Source organism: Phragmites australis, chromosome 17 (genome assembly GCF_958298935.1).
Source record: "Phragmites australis chromosome 17, lpPhrAust1.1, whole genome shotgun sequence".
NCBI lineage: Eukaryota > Viridiplantae > Streptophyta > Magnoliopsida > Poales > Poaceae > Phragmites > Phragmites australis.
This window is the reverse complement of record NC_084937.1, coordinates 20,175,082-20,193,761: the sequence shown is the minus strand read 5'-3', so window position 1 is coordinate 20,193,761 and position 18,680 is coordinate 20,175,082. Positions and strand designations below refer to the sequence as shown.

Genomic DNA, 18,680 nt, shown 5'->3' with positions numbered 1-18,680 from the left:
GAATTCACTTTCGAAATATCTTGTTTTTGGCTTGGGTGATACTGGTAGTCAAGAAATTCAGGTAAAGCAGATCTTGGTCAGGAAGAGCATAGCCTCCCTGGTAACAGCCTGACCTTTCATCTTTAACAAAAACGGCCTGACCTTCAAATTCTTGACCCGTGGTGAAATAATTAGTATGGTAACAACGCTTCTGGAGAAGAGCCCTTCTGATCCTCTGGTAGCATCCGTTGCAGTCTATGTTCATCCTGAGGGTCATGCAGTAGAACTGCACCACAGTAGATACCACAGGGATACATCACTGCCTTTCAAGTTTCAAAAGCCATTCTGCTTGGACTGAAAGAGATGATGGTGGCAATTACCCTGTAGTCCATGGAGATGGACGAGCTCGGCGGCGGCGGCGACGGCTTCGACTGACCGGGAGATGTTCAGAGTGTGGAAAACCCCAAGGAGAGCGAGGACTTTGTCAAGGGCAGCATAAAGTAGGGATTTGGCGTGGGGGTCGTGGCTTGATTCTTGCTTTGGTGTGCTTTGCTTTGCTTACAACTTGTGAGTTGTGAGCCTCTTTATCACTTTATGGTCACTCGATCGATTCATTCCCGTGTGAGCTCTATGTGCGTTGGAATCAGATTCTAAGGCAGTGCAGGGGAAATGTAATGAGCTCGATGTGCGTTGGAATCAGATTCTAAGGCAGTGCAGGGGAAATGTAACTCCACATGGACTCGTGGATAAATGGCTTATCTCGGCCATCTAGGAATTCATGTGAAACAATCCTATCTATTGATTTTCTTATATATCTTATAATATTTTTAACTAACTCTTAGAAATTTCCCTTCCTGCAGTGCAGCCTGGCTTCCATGCACAGTCCTTTTCTCGCTTCCACACAGCTTTGGTTCCGCATGCTATTCTTTGCCTCGTTAATTTGATCGAGGACCTGACCAACAACATGCTTTCAGATTTACTCTCAGATTCCCCGAGTCCTACGATATACTTGGCAATTGATCTACTTTCCGATTCCCTATAATGCCCGCTTCCGCCTTGTACAATCCTTGGTTTAGGACGCAAGTCCAATTTCTTCAGTGAACTCAAAACCTACTCCATCTAACTAAAGATGTACTTCCACTTAATAGCTAGTATTTTATTTTCTTGCGGATTCGTATGGCAAATGAACTTGAGTGGGCAACCATTGGTTGCATCCCTACTTGTGATACTGTATATATAGAGCCTCAGAATAAGCTAGTAGCAGCATACCACAAGAGATGAACGACATTGTTCCTTTAGTATTTTGCATGGTCCTGTGGTACGAACTACGAGAACTGATTTCTCTATGTCCAGGACTCCAGGTAAGCTAATACCTCTATTGTAACTTTGTGGTGTCTGCTATACAGAATCTGCTACCTGATAACAATTCACTTCACTGAAACCCCGCTAAGGACTAAGGAGCCTATTTGGATCGAGGGTACCTTGTTGGGAAGTTTCAGTTCTAGTTCAAATTTCTACTAAATACAAACCTTTCCAACAAAATACCCTCATCCAAACACAACCCAAGGACAAAAAGTTTCAGAAAAGTACAGACATGGAAGGAGCTAAGCCTAAATTGGTTTGCAATAGTACTTAATGATTTCCATTTTCCAGTAACCATATACACCTTTCATGTAACCATCTACTCTATAATTACAAATGGGAAGATTTTGCAGAGCTCAGATCAAATTTGAGCAACATCTTTTCTCTAGTCATTTGGCCGGTCAGCACTGAACTAAGCACACAACTGAGCTCGAAAACTATCCAGAACAGGTGATCATCCCTGGGCTTTTGGTAAGTGAATTGGAGAGCGCAGAAAATTGTTGGAAAGGAAAGTAAGCTCCATAAACATTCAATCGTCTCAATCCATGGTCCGTCCATGAATCCTGACCCAGTTCTTCATATGGGCTTGAACCTTGATGATTCCAAAATGAGCTTACTAAACCTATGCCAACACAGCACTCTCAACATGACACCAATGCAAAAAAAGCCACCAAAGTAGCAAAATTGAGGCAATCCATTAAGCAAACGGGTCGTCTGATCGCTTAATCTTCCACAGCTTGCACCTTGGCACACTTCTGTACTTCACAGAGCATACTTAAACTTTCTGCCTGATCACCATGACGATGCCATGCCTTCACAATACGGAACAAATCCCTAATGGCAGAAAATTTATCCTCACTCTGCGCACTGACATGCTTATCTTTGGTCATACGGTGTCGCTTCCCATAATTGGCCTCAAAGTCACTTGACTTCTCGTTAGCCATTTGAAGCACTGAAGCCGGTATTCCTGGATATCCAGAAAACAATATGAGCACACATATCTTGACTCCTTTTGAGTTGACACATAAGGCTTTAGGAAAAAGAAACAACTGAATTTGAGAAATAGATGTATCGAGAAATAAACATATTAGCTTGGAAATTACCTGCCAATCGAGCAACATTTACACCATAGCTTTTGGGGCATGAACCAAGTGTTAATCTATAAAGGAAAGTCACTTCTTCCATTCCTCCTCCCACTCCTACCTCGCATGCCATATGACAAAGTGATACCTGTGATGTGCAAGTTGAAATATGCAGGGTTAAAGGGCTTGGATAAGGTTGAATTCACTGCCAAAAAAATGAATCAATTACCTTGGTATCCTTGTGTTCCACTGCTAGCCTATGATAGTGCGTAGAAAACAAGCCTAGACACTGCACATGATGAACAAGATATTCTAGAACAGACGCCCTGTCATAGTATGGCAGCAAATCAGTGATCATAGTGAGCATAACAGAAAAACGAGACACCAAAAGAATGAATAGATATCAGGAGTACTCAATTTAATATTATGATATTTAATTCAACTTACGCAATAGCTTGTCCATCAGAAGTTGATGTACCCCGTCCAAGCTCATCTAAAGCGACAAGAGAATTTTTGGTAGCTGATGACTGAAGCAAAAGTTGCACAAAAGTAATAGATGAGAAAACATGCAAATTAATACTTGCCATCCATATCAGGAAGGAAAAACTTACAAGCACCGAAGCAGTCTCCATGAGCTCCACCAAGAATGTACTTTGGCCAGCCATAATATGATCCCTTGCTCCCATTCGAACAAATATATGGTCAACAAGAGAGAGCTCAAGGTTTTCGGCAGGAACATCTGCTCCAATCTGGCAAACAACTTGAAATAAGTCCTCACAAACAAGCAATTTTGGCAATTGACAGATAAAGATGGTGGATTACCTGTGCCAATATAATGGTAAGACAAACTTGGCGTAAAAGAGTTGATTTGCCACCCATATTCGGACCAGTAAGAACAATAAAGCTGGCGTTCCCAGGCCCACCTATCTTAACATCATTTGGTACAAAAGAACCCTTGCCTAAGGAATCACTTCGTAGAATGGGATGCCCAAGATTTCTTGCATGGAAAGTAGGAGTATCATCTAGGTCATTTGATTCTTTGATAGTTGGGCGGCATGTTGATCCCTCAAAATAATCACTCGCAATAGCAATACTTATCAAGACATCAAGCTCTGCATGACAAAAAAAAAATGGCAACAATACAGAGCTTTAACTATGAGACATTGTTAGTAGCACAACTAGCATGATCACGTTTCCTTACTAGTCATGCATCAAATGACAAACGGTGTAATATTTAGTCATGCTAATTTTGGTAACCAACATCACTAATACTTGTCTGCACTTGCACATAATTCACACATAAACACACTTCTTTCCTAAGATGGAAAAGACAGGTTAATATATATTTGCTGGAGGGTAATCAGCTGGTCTACAAAGCATGCAAAATCAGTAAATTGCTGTCAATAAATCCCTCCAACCTTAAAATGTTTTAGCGACATTGCTTCTGTCTAGCGGCTAGCAATTCAGTTAAAAAAAAACAAAAATCTCCAACCACATTCTCAGTAAAAATTTCAAATATCATGGAAGATCAGGAGTGCAGTAAAAGAATAGAGGGCAATTAGATGGAGGAAATAGCATAGAACATTAGGAGAATTGTTTTGATTGCTTTTTTTTTCTTTTTCTTTTTTTTAGAGGAGAACAATGCTAATCTAAGGTAAACCAAAATTGGTATAGAGCAAGAAAAAAATAACATCAGATGAGGTGTTACCAGCAACAACAGAAACCAATTGTCTCCACTCGCTGTGATGCTCAACAAATAGCTGAATCAGCTTCTGAAGAATGCCTTTCAATTTTGATTCTTTCTCCGCCTCAGCCTTCGAAAGTTCTGATATTAGTTCTTTCACTTCTGGTGTCCAGTACCGATAGAAACCCTGTGTTCAGGCGAAGTAAAAGAAATGCACAGTAATTTAGTAGAGAGTTAATAGACGGCAACAGCCTAGTGAAGGGCAAATATGGAAAAGCAAAAGGAATGAAAGAAAGAGAAACAGAGAGGAAACAAAGTTCAACCTACAGGCCCCAGTCAGTCATTGTATATCTATATTAGAAGGAACAACATCATGCCCTTATTTTAGGGCTGGATCTTGAATCAGCATTAATAGAGACCTCTTAGATCAGTTGCCGGAAGAAACACAAATATCAAAACCAACACCAAGCAAGTTGTCCAACTAAAAGGCAAGGGACTAACCTTTGAGGCATGACCATTAAGTGTACCCTACTTTATGAGATCACAATAATGTTGCAACTACGCGATTAGAGTTTACAATGCTAAGTTTATCAGAAAGCATCACCAACACCTTAAACTAGATACTTTGACTAATGCCCAATTGATTACATATCTCCATCATCATCTCACATTAGACTTTAATGTAACTTAAGCTAAATTACACAGTAATACAAGTAGGTACAACTACTTGTAAAACAAGGAATAGATACATATTGCACAAACCGAATAATATACAACAGCAGAAGTTCACTTATATAATTGTGTACTTATTGTATTCAAATACAAGAAAAAAGCTGTTCCACTACCTTTTTTGTAGACTGCAACTCGTAATTTCCAGGAACAGCACCTCCCAGGCTCTCAGGCACTTCAATGAGGTAGATATCCTTTCCAACATTAACATAATTAACCTGCACCATTATCGACAAATTATTAGCACTTGGCAAAGAGACTATTAAATGATGCAAAGTTTGAAAAAGAAGCAAGATGTAGTGCTACCGATGCATGACGCAACAGCTTCCGTTGCTCCTTCAGGTATTTTTTTAGACTAGATTCGATCTCCTCTATTGCATTGCAAGTGGCATCATATTCAGGATCACAACCTTCACGAGGTATGATCCGACCATTACGATCTGCTTCTGACCAATCAAATGCATCTCTGAAGCGATCTAAAATAGCTGATACATTCGGTAGCCCTTTGCCTGCAAAAAGTTAACGCTTGCAAGGTTACCTAATGTATTAAATGCCGTTAGCATAATCTAAGAACTAAGAAGCAACCAGACAAGGAAAACAGTGACAAATGCATCAAGCAATTGACATAATTTGTAGAACATTGAAGATAATTGTTATCCTACCTGGTGAGAGCAAATCATTTAGTTGAGATCCCTCTGTGCATATCAACATACTAATAGAAGAACATGTTTGGAACATCTGCTGGCAACCACGAAGAGCAGTAGTGAACTGTTGAAGCAGTCTCTTTGATGCATCTTCATAAAGAACAACTGATGAACTTCTCCTGTTTTCATCACTGCTGAGAAAGTGTAGCATGAGTCATTCAAGTTACACAATGATCCAGAACAAAGATCACAATGAAGAAAAGCAGCGCAAAACATAAAGGAACAAATGGCAGCATTCAAAGGCACAACAATCCAGCTTGTTGCATCAAATCTGTACTAATTAATAAGCATGCAACGTGATATATTAAATTACCAGCTAGAAAAAAGACGTGCAAGCAGGCGCTCCATATCGGGGAGCCTAGACAAATCCTTACAAAAGTGAACAGCATATTGATGCCCAACTCCCTGAAAAGAAGAATAAAACATTAAAATAACAACAATTTAAATGTTGACAGAAAAATCATAGGAAACACGAAACATAAAGCTCTATGCTGGAGTATTTTCTATTTATACAGTATACTACAAACAGATGTACAATCAGAATAGAACATTCATAATCTATGGCAGAGTTCAATACATAAGGAGGAAACTGCACATGTTCCCACTAGGAATAAATGACCATCATACCTCATGAAGAACATAAAAGAATAAAAAATATAGAACTCATTGATGAACTTCCTTTGCATCTCAAAGACGACTTAGTATAGTCCCAGTGTGTTCTTTAAGCCACAAAACAAAGCAAAAATCAATGTAGGGTGGAAAATAAGCACTTAATATCCTGATGATAGTTAGATTTAAATAACAATAGCCAAGTTCGAACCAGAAATGACATGCTGAAACATATAAGACAATAACAGTTTCAGATAATCTCAGAAATCAGCAGAGAAACTTGCAGAAAAGATAGAAGCCGGCCAGCAATTATGACCATATTGAAGGAATAAAAAAAAAAAAACTCGACTAGGGGGAGAGATGTCCGCTCTAGTATTAATATGTAGAAGGTGAGAATCGAACCCTAGTTGGCTAGGTGACAACCACCTCCACTAGCCAATGTATCTTAGGGAGATTCTCCAAAACTCGATTGACCTAGGAGGAACTAGGTGGCATTATAAATAAGAAGAAATAGACACCCAAATTCGTGTCGAAGAGGACTCAAACCTGGGTGATCTAGGTGTACATCCACACCCACAACCAACTGAGCGTAGCTCAGTTACTAGAAGGATGAATTATAAATGATGTGTACCCGTTGATTACATCAACTAAAAACAAAAAAGTGTTGCCTATTTCAGTTCTGGTAGCATATAAAAAAGTGCTTTTATTCGATTTCATAGAAGTAATATTGCTGTCATTCTGTAGTATAATCATTTAACAAAAAGTCAATAGTAGCCACATAGAGATATTTCCTAAAGTTATCACACAGGTCAAAATCGAAATTCAGATATAACAGATCCAAGGGCTTAATTATTTTCCATTGTGGCAAAGAAAAAAGAAGATAATTTATGGTTTGTGATGCTCTGTATATCCTAATTTGGGATTAGTGAACACTACCCTACAAAGCAAGATGGCACCCATAAATTTAGGAAATCTTTTTCCACAAAACAGAAACCTTGAAAGTAGCAATAGCACTTTGACGCTGTAGTATTGCTCTGCGATCATACAATGGCCTCGCAATCCACCGTTTGAGCAGCCTCTTTCCAAATCCAGTAACACAATGATTCAATTGTGCATACAGGGTCCTGCATGAATACACATAAGTGCTTTGACACCAAAATATTTCTAACAAACTAAACAGTTTGAAGAAAGCGTTACCCTGACAGATCACCAGTTCTAAGATTTTCTAAAATTTCTAGATTTTCCAGTGCTGCGGCATCAAGTATCATATGCTTTTGGATGTTGTTGATGAGCCCCGAGCATGCAAGGGGCTCAAATTCAGCACATGGAAGTACCTTCTCATCCAGAAGGGTTTGCCTTAAATAAAATAAACAACCTCCAAGAGCAGAAAGTCCATGTGTCCTGTCACCTAATCCGATTAGCTCACTTAATAGGTTAGGAAGACAGCCCACACTGTTTTGTTCATCATTGACAGTGTTTGATTTTTCTGCTGAGCTGTAGTACTGCTTTATCTCATGAACAGTCTTTTCTGCATCCCAGAATTCTGTGGATGGAAGCAGCTCATTTACTAAAGGCTCCCTTGTGTTGTTCTTTAATGCCTTTTCAGTTTCTGGACTCAGCATTTTAGCTGGCTTGATGATTTCTACAGGCCTCATTTCAGACAAAATCGAACATAACCCATGGCGCTCAGGATCATCATGGAACTGAAAATCAACAAATGCAAATTGTAAGAGGTTACACAATCCACAATTTGCCTCTTGAGCAATTTGTCTAGTTTCATCATATTATTCTGCAGTTCAATACAAACGGAAATGGGCCCTAGGATCCTATAACCACCAACCTGTCCTACAATAAATTTGCTTGTAGAAACATCAACTATGCAAACACCAATGATACAAGCGTCTTGACTCTTCTTTGAACTATGTTGATAACTTTCAGTCACAGACAGGAGATACGATGGATCTGGGTTCACCAGCAGGGACTCTCCTTCTGTCAGTGTTCCTTTTGTGACCACTGCACATATTTCACGCCTCACCACCTTCAGAGAGTAAAGCATGCCAAACACTGTCATGTTTCCGGCACATTAAGTTCTGAAATTACATAATAAACATACAGGAACAGAACATTGCTAAAAGAATAGCAACATAAATCACTGACACATTTAGCAGACAACTTTGAGATTGTCATATTGGTTGACACCATGAGATATAACAAACCTTATCTTTTATACCCATCTCCTTGCGTCGAAGTTCAAGCTGCTCTGGCGTTTCAGTCTGCTCCACAACCAGAACTCGATAACCCTGTGATGCAATGAATCTTATTACCAAAATGTAATGATGTGAAACTAAATGAGAAACAAATACATAAAATCTGTATTGACCTTCTTAGCTAATTTTTCCAAATTTACTGATAAATTCTTCTCTGGGAATCCACAGTGAGGTTGTTCACCCTAAGGTAACATGATGGAAAACGAACAAACATGATGGAAAACAGTGAGTTTTGGGTAAAAGCAGAAACAATAAGCATAACCATAAGGAGACATTCTTGCCTTCATGTACTGAAGATCAAGCTCCTTCGCCCCAACATGAGCATCCATCTCAAATAATTCGTAGAACTTGCCCATCTATTTCAAATTCGTAGTATAATCACTAAACAAGAGAGGCTTCAATTAAGTGCCCAATAACCAGTGCAAAAATATAAATGTACCTTGAAGAACAAAACCTTATCCATGTGCTGTGATTTAAATTCCCACCATTGCCTCTATTTACCAAAACTAACAGTTAGCACCATACAGGTTGCGCAACAGAAAATGAGGTGTATATATCACATGGACTTCTTACCTGTCCACCTGTCAAACTCTTCAAGAACTGGGAAGACAAGAAAAGGGTTCTTGGATCATAGCCAGGGTTTCCAGGACGTCTGCCTTTTGCATCTTTGCGCGCTCTACAGTTTGAAAAGATTATAACAAGAAAATTGATAAGGTTAAGATAAACATAGCATGTATGAGCCAGATATACTTTCAGAATAAGAGGAAATAGAAACATGTTCCTTTAGAGAAATGAGAAATATGATGAGGTAAAAAAGTTTCTACTCGACATGTGAAAAATATGTGAGCTGAAATAACACAATAACATAATTGAGGTCCTAGGAGTGATCAAAATATGAGTTATAGTTTTACGCACTTAGTAGAATGTACCATTGTGTAAATGAATCAACATTAGGAGGCTCAGGTAGATCAGTGACATCAGTATTGATGATCACGAGAAGGAATTGCTCCCTTGCTCTACCAAAAGTTAAAAGCACAATTTTTAAAGAAAGTCATGAAAAGAAATATTAATGCTGTGATGCAGCATTTACAAATCTAGTTTGGACGACTGACTATTTTGAATATTATATGATGTTTTCACCAGGCTGTAATAACTGCTTGGTTTAACATTGCAAAAGAAAAGAATCAATCTAGGATTCGAAAAGCACTCACTTGCCAAGGAATTTAAATTTTTCTGCATCCCGCTGTCCAAAGCGCTCAGCCGCCTCTCTGGTAAGAGCAGTGGGTACCTTCTCTGTAGTTTGCTCCCCTGTAACAACAAACATCAAAATAAAAAACAGAACAGCCAAGCTCAAACTCATCAACAGTTCAGATTACACCACTCACTCGGGTCACAGTTCATTGGCACTTCTGATTCAACTTTTCCAGTGGCATTAACTGCTTCAAAGCTGAACTTTTTAGCGCAATCCAAGGAGCCAACATCCACTTTTTTCCTCTTCGAAATTGTTGATCCTGACGCTGATGTCAAACCAGAATCCAATGTTGAAGGCGCTGAACCTGACATCAGCAAGGAATTCCTCGACTTTCCCTTTCGTGATCTCGCCGCAACGTCCTCATCCTCTTCGTCATCCAGCTCCACCTCGGAATCATCCTCCGACACAGCATCCGTCTTCCAGTTCTCGTCCTCGGTGGAATCCCCTGCTCCATCCTCCTCATCCGCCGCAGCCGGTGATTTTGCCACCGCAGTATCAGACATCCGCCGGAGACGCCGCAGCTTCCTCGCCCGCGGCGGTGGGGTGGACTCCTCACCGGTGGCCCACTCGAACTTCTCCTTCCCGAGGTCGACCTCCTCCTCGTCGCCGTCGTCGTACTTCACGCGGTGCCTGCAGGAGCCCGCGTCGTAGGCCTCTACCCTCCCGTCGTACCACGCGTCGTCCAGCGGCCAGTACACCCGCAGCCGCCTTCCCACCACCTCCGCCGAAGGCGCAGGCGCAGCCGCCGCGGCGGCATCCCTCTCCTTCTTATCCTTCTTCCCCTTCTTCTCTTCCTGCGGCGGCGGCGGTGGCTTGGGAGGGGAATGGGAGGCCGCGGCGAGCGGGGGCCTCCTCCTCGCACTAGGGTTCAGCGGCGACGGCGATGGCTTGGATGCGCCATGGTTCGGGCCGGAGGGGGAAGGGGAGGGGGAGGGGGAGGAGAAGAAGGCTGTGATCTGGCTCTGCTTCCGCACGAGCGGCGAGCGGCCGTTGCTGAGGCGGCGCGACGCCGACGACGACATTGCAGAGGGGAGCGAAGGAATGGTTGCTCCTTTTCTCCTGGGTTTAGGGTATTGCCGTTTTGCCGGGGAATTTGTTCGCGGGAGGGGATTAGTAGGAAGGAGAGGCGGGTGACCGGGGGAAATGGCGGGAAACGGAGGTGAGGTGGGGAGGGAGCGAGGTGACACATCAGCGGCCACCGGAGGCGGCGATGGTTGCCGCGGAGCGTGGGGAGGCAGCTGTTTAATTAAGGAGATCATTAACCCTAAAAATAAACACCATTTTAAGCGGAAGCACGTTGACATGTATATGTGTTCGGTGACGATATTAGAGTTTGACGGTGAGATTGAAGAGTGTTGGTGTAGATATAGATGTTGTCGATGATGACGACGGCAGCGGTCTTCAAGTCGATTCAGCGTCTCGTTGGGATCGAGAAAAGTTTGTTAGAGGGTTTTGGAACCTCACGGGATTAATTGTACACTGCTAGACACCGGACCCCTCTCACTTATATAGCGCTGCTCGACTTGGGAGCGTAACCATATGTTGGTTGCGCCTTCGATCGTGGCGCGTACGGAGATGGGACTCCCCCCATCTCTCGGCCTCGTTAGTTAGGATACATTAGCTCAATGTAGCCGAGATCAATTCCAACATTCTTCCGCTTAATCGTAAGGCTGACATCATAAGGCTACTCTCAATGAAACAACACTCCAAGGCAAAGCGTTACAGTGGCTAATGATATACCGCTGAAACCCAAATACCTATAGTGTATCACTCCATCTCGAAATGAAAATTCATTACTAATGGGAGTTGGTTTGCATTATGATCCTCTTATCCAGAATCATAGGCTTTCCACTAAACCCATGCCGGCAACATGATAAAAAAATATAAGGTGGTAAGCCTTTAGTGAGCGGATCCACAAGCATTGACTTAGTACTTATATGCTTGACACTTATTGTTTGATCTTGGATTCTATCTTGCACAACATGATACTTAATGTCGATGTGTTTGGCAGCACCACCCGACTTGTTGTTACTCGTATAAAAAAACTGCTGATTGATTATCGCAGTATAATGTAATTGGTTTTGTAAGGCTGTCGATCACTCTTAATCCTAGGATAAAGTTCTTTAGCCATACAATCTGCCTGGTAGCCTCATAACATACCACAAATTCAGCTTGCATCGTTGACGATGCCGTAAGTGTATGTTTGGAGTTTTTCCACGAGATAGCTCCTCCAGCGAGGGTGAAGATATAACCTAACGTGGATTTCTTAGTATCCACACACCCCGCAAAGTCTACATCCGAATAACCAACAACTTTGAGGTTATCAGATTTTCTAAATATAAGCATGTAGTTTTTAGTGCCTTGCAAATAGCGAAATACTTTCTTAACGGCTTTCCAGTGGTCTGATCCTGAATTTGACTGATATCTGCCAAGTATCCCGGTCACAAAAGCTAAGTCAGGACGTGTACATACTTGAGCATACATAATGCTTCCGACAGCTGAAGCGTAAGGAACGGACTTCATTTGATCAATTTCATATTGGTTCCTCGGACATTGAAATGTCCCCAACTTATTACCCTTAACAATAGGAGCAGACGTAGCAGAGCATTTATGCATGTTGTATTTTTTCAGTACTCTGTCAATGTATGCCTTTTGAGACAAACCTAATACTCCTTTGGACCAATCTCGATTAATTTCAATGCCAAGAACGTAAGAGGCTTCACCGAGATCCCTTATATCGAAATTAGAAGAAAGAAATCTCTTGATCTCAAACAGCATATCCTTATCACTGCTGGCCAATAAGATATCATCTACATAAAGAACTAAGATGGTGAATTTTTCCCCTTTGAACTTTACATAAATGCAGTTATCAACTTCATTTTCTTTAAAACCAAAATTTCTGACGACTTTATCAAACTTAAGATACCACTGCCTGAATGCTTGCTTTAGACCATAAATTGATTTCTTAAGGCGACATCCCAAATGTTCCTTACCTTCGATGATAAAACCTTCCTGTTGAACCATTTAAACTTCTTCTTCCAAGTCACCATTAAGGAATGCTGTCTTTACATCCATCTGATATAACTCTAAATCACAATGCATCATAAGCGCCATAATAATTCTAAAGGAATCTTTACTTGATACAGGAGAGTAAGTTTCATTATAATCGATCACTTCTCTTTGCGAGAAGCCTTTAGCTAGGAGCCTCGCTTTGAACTTTTTGATGTTCCCCTTAGAGTCATACTTTTTTTCAGACCCATTTACAGCCTACCATTTTGGCTCCGTTAGGGATTTCTATTAGGTCCCGTACCTCATTATCGCTCATAGACTTTAATTTATCCTTTATGGCATTAAGCCACTCAGGAGAATGATCACTCATCATGGCCTCTTTATATGAGTTGGAATCTTTTACCCTCCCTATGTCATTAACATCCTCATTCATGTAGATAACGTAATCGTTCGAGATGGCAGGTCTCCTATTACGCTGTGATCTTTTGATCGGTTCATTATGCACTACATTACCAGGATTGGGTACTGCAGGGGACTGTTGAGGTTCATCATTAGGTGCATCGTTAGGAATCTCAGAGAATCTCAGTACACCTTCTCCATGACTCTAGGGTTCTTAATATTGGGGATTTTTGGGATTTACGGTTTCGGGTAAAAGGGGAAATTTGGGTTTGCGTTAGGTCTCATCAAAAAATGGTCGAATCCCCTCCTTCTCTATGCTACCCGAGGCCAAAACCTGTCGACCTACCCCCATACTGACCCCAAACCACACGAGCATATTCAAACATGCACATAAACACGATCAAACTGAAAGAATTCGACTTTAAAAACATGAATGAGTGTCTAATTCAAGCCTAATTAGGGCTAATTCACATCAATTAAGCCTTAAATAGAAGCAATTAGGGTCTAAACATGCTTAATTGACAAAAACAATACTAAAACTTGATCAGTTTTGGGCCTAATTAACATGAGCCGAACCTAATTGACATCAATTGAACTTAAACATGATCATACAAGACTCACCGATCATCAACATGGCTTAATCCAATCAAAATTAAGTCTAATTGACCACTAATGAGTGTCAACTGAACACAATAAAGCCTTAATAAAGTATAATTGAGTCTGATTAGGGTTAATGGTTGCTCTGGTACCATTGTTGAACATTATTAAGCCTTAATTAAGGAGATTATTAACCCTAAAAACAAACACCATCTTAAGCGGAAGCGCATGGACATGTACCTACGTTCGGTGATGACATTAGAGCTTGACGGTGAGGTCGAAGAGTGTTGGTGTAGATATAGATGTTGTCGATGATGACGACGGTTGCGGTCTTCAAGTCGATTCAACGTCTCGTTGGGATCGGGAGAAGTTTGTTAGGGGGCTTTGGAACCTCATGGGATTAATTGTACACCGCTAGGCGCCAGAGCCCCCCCCCCCCCCCATTTATATAGCGCTGCTCGACTTGGGACCGCAACCATGTGTTGGTTGCGCCTCCGATCGTGGCGCGTACGGAGACGTGACTCCCCCCATCTCTCGGTCTCGTTAGTTAGGATACATTAGCTCAATGTAGTCGAGATCAATTCCAACAGCAGCTCGGTGCGGGAGGTGGTCATGGGGCACTGACAGGTCGGTTGGATTTGACATTTCTGTGGGCCTTTTAGGATCATTAGTTAGGGTTCTGCCTCTCGTGCAGGTTCAAAAAATGCATCTAAACCCGTCAAATATCACAAATATCGGTTGATTCGGTGGGTACAAATTTAAAATTTGATCGGTTTTTGTATTTAAATTTAAAAAATTCAAATCAAATTTAAAAATAAAAATTCTATAAAAAATTAGGGACAATTCTAAGAGTATCTGTGAAATTATTTTTTTTTAAAATGTCATTTTCATCAGAAAATATGCGCTCAAACATTGACAGTTCGAAAAAAAGCCGAGAAATAGAAAAGACAGAAACGGCCTGAATGCACAGTGTAAATAGTCCGTTTTGATCCAGCTCTATGGGATAAGGGCAGGAGGACAAATTTTTCCCCTGGGTATGATATATGCATGAAGTAGATGGTATGATTAAACAAAACCTAGCAAATCTCATGTTATATTTGTTTATATTTTTTATGATTTTTTGTGATTTTTTTTTATTTTCCTTGAACTTCAATGAAATTTGAGAAATGCGCTCGGTAAATCAGTAAATTTGACCAGTTTTCGACAAAATCATTCAAAATGCGATAAATGTGGATAATGCAGAAAATTCAGTCGATTTTCGATACAATTTGGTCTGTTTCGATTCAAATCGAGCGGTTACCAAATGTCGATTCGATCGGATTTTTTGTCTGATTTACAAATTTGACTGAGTGAATTTTCCGATATTCGCGAATTTTGGAAATTCATTGGGTAGCAATTTCAGGTGGTCAATTAATTTTATAAACCCTACTCTGTTGTTCATTTTTCTCAGCCTTGTCACATTTTCTTTCCTAAATCGCTAGACCCATGACTCAAGCAGCAGCATAACTTCTCATGTATCAAGTCAGGATGCAGATGCATCACCATTCCCTCTCTCCCGAGCATGCAGAGCTAGATTGAGCCTGACTTGAAGTACCACCATTCCCTCTCTCCTGAGCATATAGAGCCAGGCTGAGCCTAACTTGAAGCACCACCATTCCCTCTCTCCCGAACATGCAAAGCCAGGTCGAGTTAGTCATGTACATTTAGGACCATGACTGCTCCAATCCAACCCAAGATCTCAAAACAACCATCCATCCCAAGTAAAATCTAGATGGATTGAAACCATATGAGATGAGGAATCTAAATATTATGAAAGCATCAATATTCAATATATGACTAAGGGACATATGAACATATATAGGCCATCTCCAGTGCATCCATATATGTGATGCCATATAATTTCAGCCGGCCATGCTTCTTGCTCTGATTGTGGGAGGTTTTGATTGGTTTCATCAAAAATAGGTGAGACCTCTTTGTAATGCTCCAGAAAATCCAGTGAATAGTAGGGCTACTTACCTGACTGATTTTTTTTAGACATTAGCTTCGCAGCTGATCATGTACCATACACACTTTAGCTTCGCAGCTAAACTTTCTTGCCCCTTTTGACCTGCATCATAGACACCAGAGCAGCAGTACTTTCGAGACAATTACGTTGTAATTTAACTGAAACAACTTAGAATCAAGTGGTTTGCCCATACATAAGAAACCCAAGAAAATATGCTAAGCAACCTACTGAAAATGCACAAGCTGATTTTTTGATGATCCATAGAGCAATAGTGCTCTACGATGCCTAAGACTCAACATTAGGATAATGATATGACTTTTGGTTTCTTATCCAACATGAATATAACAAAAATAATATCTCCACAATAACATCCTAGAGACATCTATGTATAAGAACAGCTATGTATACAATGTTCTTAGTGAAAGTCTGATCGCTAAATAGCGGTTCTTATTGTATCCGTAAGCATCAACATAATAATTTTTGTGTTCCTTTATAGATCACAATCATTGGACCATCTTTTTCTCTTCTTTGGTTTCATGGAAACAAACAATAGCAGTTTGTCATAATACTGAAAGGAAGATTTTACATACATAAATTTACCAGTTGGAAATTCCTTCCCATTAAAAATGCCCAGCATGTTAGACCATAGATTTCACTAATCAACTAGACAATAGCTTTGAAACCTGACTAAATTTCAAATGGGAAAATGCCATTGCTTAGTGGTAAGGATGGTAGAGATGATCAACTATTTAATTCATCTATGGAATCAAGAAATGTCGCTTTCAATATTGAATATTTTAGTGTTGTTGTTACTATTCAAAATAGTATTGTAATAATATTAAATTAAGCTTTTACTGTTTATACAGTGTGCGAACAGTACTAAATAGTATCTAAATAATACCAAATAGTAATTCTCGAATATAAAATTGCACGCAAGAGGTAGACGAGTTGTTAAAGTATATTATAATATTATATCCTTACACCATCGCACGTTAACGATAAATATTAATAGTCATTCTGTTAATAGTGAATAGTAACTCAAATTTGAATAGTAAAATTTATATATTCTGTACCTTAAGATTTCAAGATAATATCTAATTACCTAGATTATATTAAATAAAGGAGAAAATGAGCTCCTCTCACGACTATAAAAGGAGGCTTCAAATAGCAGAAGGAATGACACCACCAGACACCAGCCACCAGCCATCTAGCAGCATCTAGAGAACAGCGAGAGCGTCCTTAGCACTCTCTCTCTCACTCCTAGTATTAAGTCCACCTTATAAAATAGTTATATTGAAGGAAGGATTTGTGCCACTACCGCTGTAAGGTAATCCTCTGTGTGTAAGTATTTGAGGGTTCTTGAAAGGGAAAAACCATTTATAAGCTATGTTTGTGGAAATAAAGTAGTGTTGTCTTTGAAAATTTCTTGGTCTTCTAGTTTGTCTATATAATATAAGTTTTTATGCTATATACCTTATAGGAGAAACATCTTCGGTAGTTCTCAGGTAATCTCTGCATCTGGCATAGTCATAATAGGGTAATGAGAACTCTGTGTCCGTAGAGAAGTGTTCTCTTTGGCTGGAACTGCTTGGGGGTGATGATAAAAACTTATCACATATGTTCATGACTAGGGATATCTAAGGAAAGCTTTGCTACTACTGAAATAAGCTAGTGATAAGAATGGTGAGTACCGAGTAGGATTTTTACGACTATTGTGCAACCGGCTGAATTGTTGGTTTTACCAAACTGCAAAGATCCTGAATAGCATCACTGAATACTACTGAATCAAGAAATGTCACTTTCAATATTGAATATTTTAGTATTATGTTACTGTTCAAAATAGTATTTTAATAATATTAAATTAAGTTTTCACTGTTCATATGGTGTGTAAACAATACTAAATAGTACCTGAATAATACCAATCCAAATAGTAATTCTGGAATATAAAATTGAACATAGAAAGTGGATGAGTTGTTGAAATATATTATAATATTATATCCGTACACCATCGTACCGTAACGATAAATATTGCTAGTCATTCCGTTAGTAGTGAATAGTAACTCAAATTTGAATAGTAAAATTTATATATTTGTTTCTAGACATTGTTCTACTTTGAGAGAATAATATTGATATCAGAGTCTAGTCATCATTAAAAAGCTAAAATATCTAAATTTAGAAGTTAGTGCAGGAAAGATTATCAATACAAAGGATAATATTAATATTATGTGCATATTTAATTCCTCCGAAGAACATAGTTGGTATTTATCTCATAGACAACTAAATCTAATTGTTGACTTATTACAAAACTTTTATACACCTTGGGGTAAAAGAAAAGACGACTTGAACTTAAAATTAGATATATTATATAAAGAACATAAGCAACTAGAAGAAAAATATTCCCTCATACATAACAAAATAAATTTGGCCTTACAAGTCTTAGGAGAAAGCAAGACCGAGCAAAATAAATCCAGTCAAAATAGTGATTATATTAAAGAAGAAGTTATGTTGTTATATAAGAAACTAGACTCTTTGCTGATTCTAGATAAATTATCTGATAAGAAGTTATAGATGCTTTAGAAGAATCAAAGTCTTTATATAAAGATATAGTTAATATTAAAAGGCTTCTAGAAGAAATCAAGACATAAGTTCTCTTATAAATATACGTCAGAACATAATCAAGCTTTGAGAGAAACAAAAATAAAAATACTTAGATGACCATATTGGTTTTTCTGATTATGAATCACCTAAAGAGGACTCTAAGGTAATAATAAGCGGGAATAATACCATTCTACAGTTGCTAATCTAGATTTTAAATATAATTAATATTAGCTTCATCTGGAATAGTTGCATCCACTAAAGCTATAAATTCACAGAGATGGACATATCTAAAAGCTTCGTCAGAAAAGGCAAAACACTCCAGCTAATAAACCAAAATGCATGACCCTTAACTCTAATGGATAGGCTAAAGGGTAAAAGTAAAGATATAGATAACCTAGAAGAAG

The 18,680-nt window shown here is 39.4% G+C and overlaps 1 protein-coding gene across 3 annotated transcripts; it reads right to left on the bottom strand.

Annotated features, from left to right (window-relative positions):
* Positions 1–1,584: 1,584 nt before the first annotated feature.
* On the bottom strand, positions 1,585–10,919 carry LOC133897405 (DNA mismatch repair protein MSH6-like). 3 transcript variants are annotated; one of them, XM_062338134.1, is made up of 21 exons: positions 9,802–10,919; positions 9,628–9,724; positions 8,990–9,092; positions 8,856–8,909; positions 8,698–8,772; positions 8,530–8,598; positions 8,366–8,449; positions 7,990–8,187; positions 7,347–7,852; positions 7,144–7,273; positions 5,854–5,945; positions 5,499–5,674; positions 5,143–5,345; positions 4,953–5,054; positions 4,132–4,294; positions 3,246–3,535; positions 3,035–3,172; positions 2,871–2,950; positions 2,653–2,749; positions 2,445–2,571; positions 1,585–2,308 (listed from the first exon to the last, which is right to left on the bottom strand). In XM_062338134.1, exons 1-21 carry the CDS (start codon positions 10,688–10,690, stop codon positions 2,064–2,066), a joined length of 3,918 nt encoding a protein of 1,305 aa, XP_062194118.1. In that variant the 5' UTR covers positions 10,691–10,919; the 3' UTR covers positions 1,585–2,063. The 3 variants fall into 3 exon arrangements, 2 of the variants coding, with proteins under 2 accessions (XP_062194118.1, XP_062194119.1); XM_062338135.1 differs by having other exon boundaries at positions 5,499–5,671; XR_009905902.1 differs by lacking the exon at positions 1,585–2,308 and having other exon boundaries at positions 2,871–2,916.
* Positions 10,920–18,680: the final 7,761 nt, after the last annotated feature.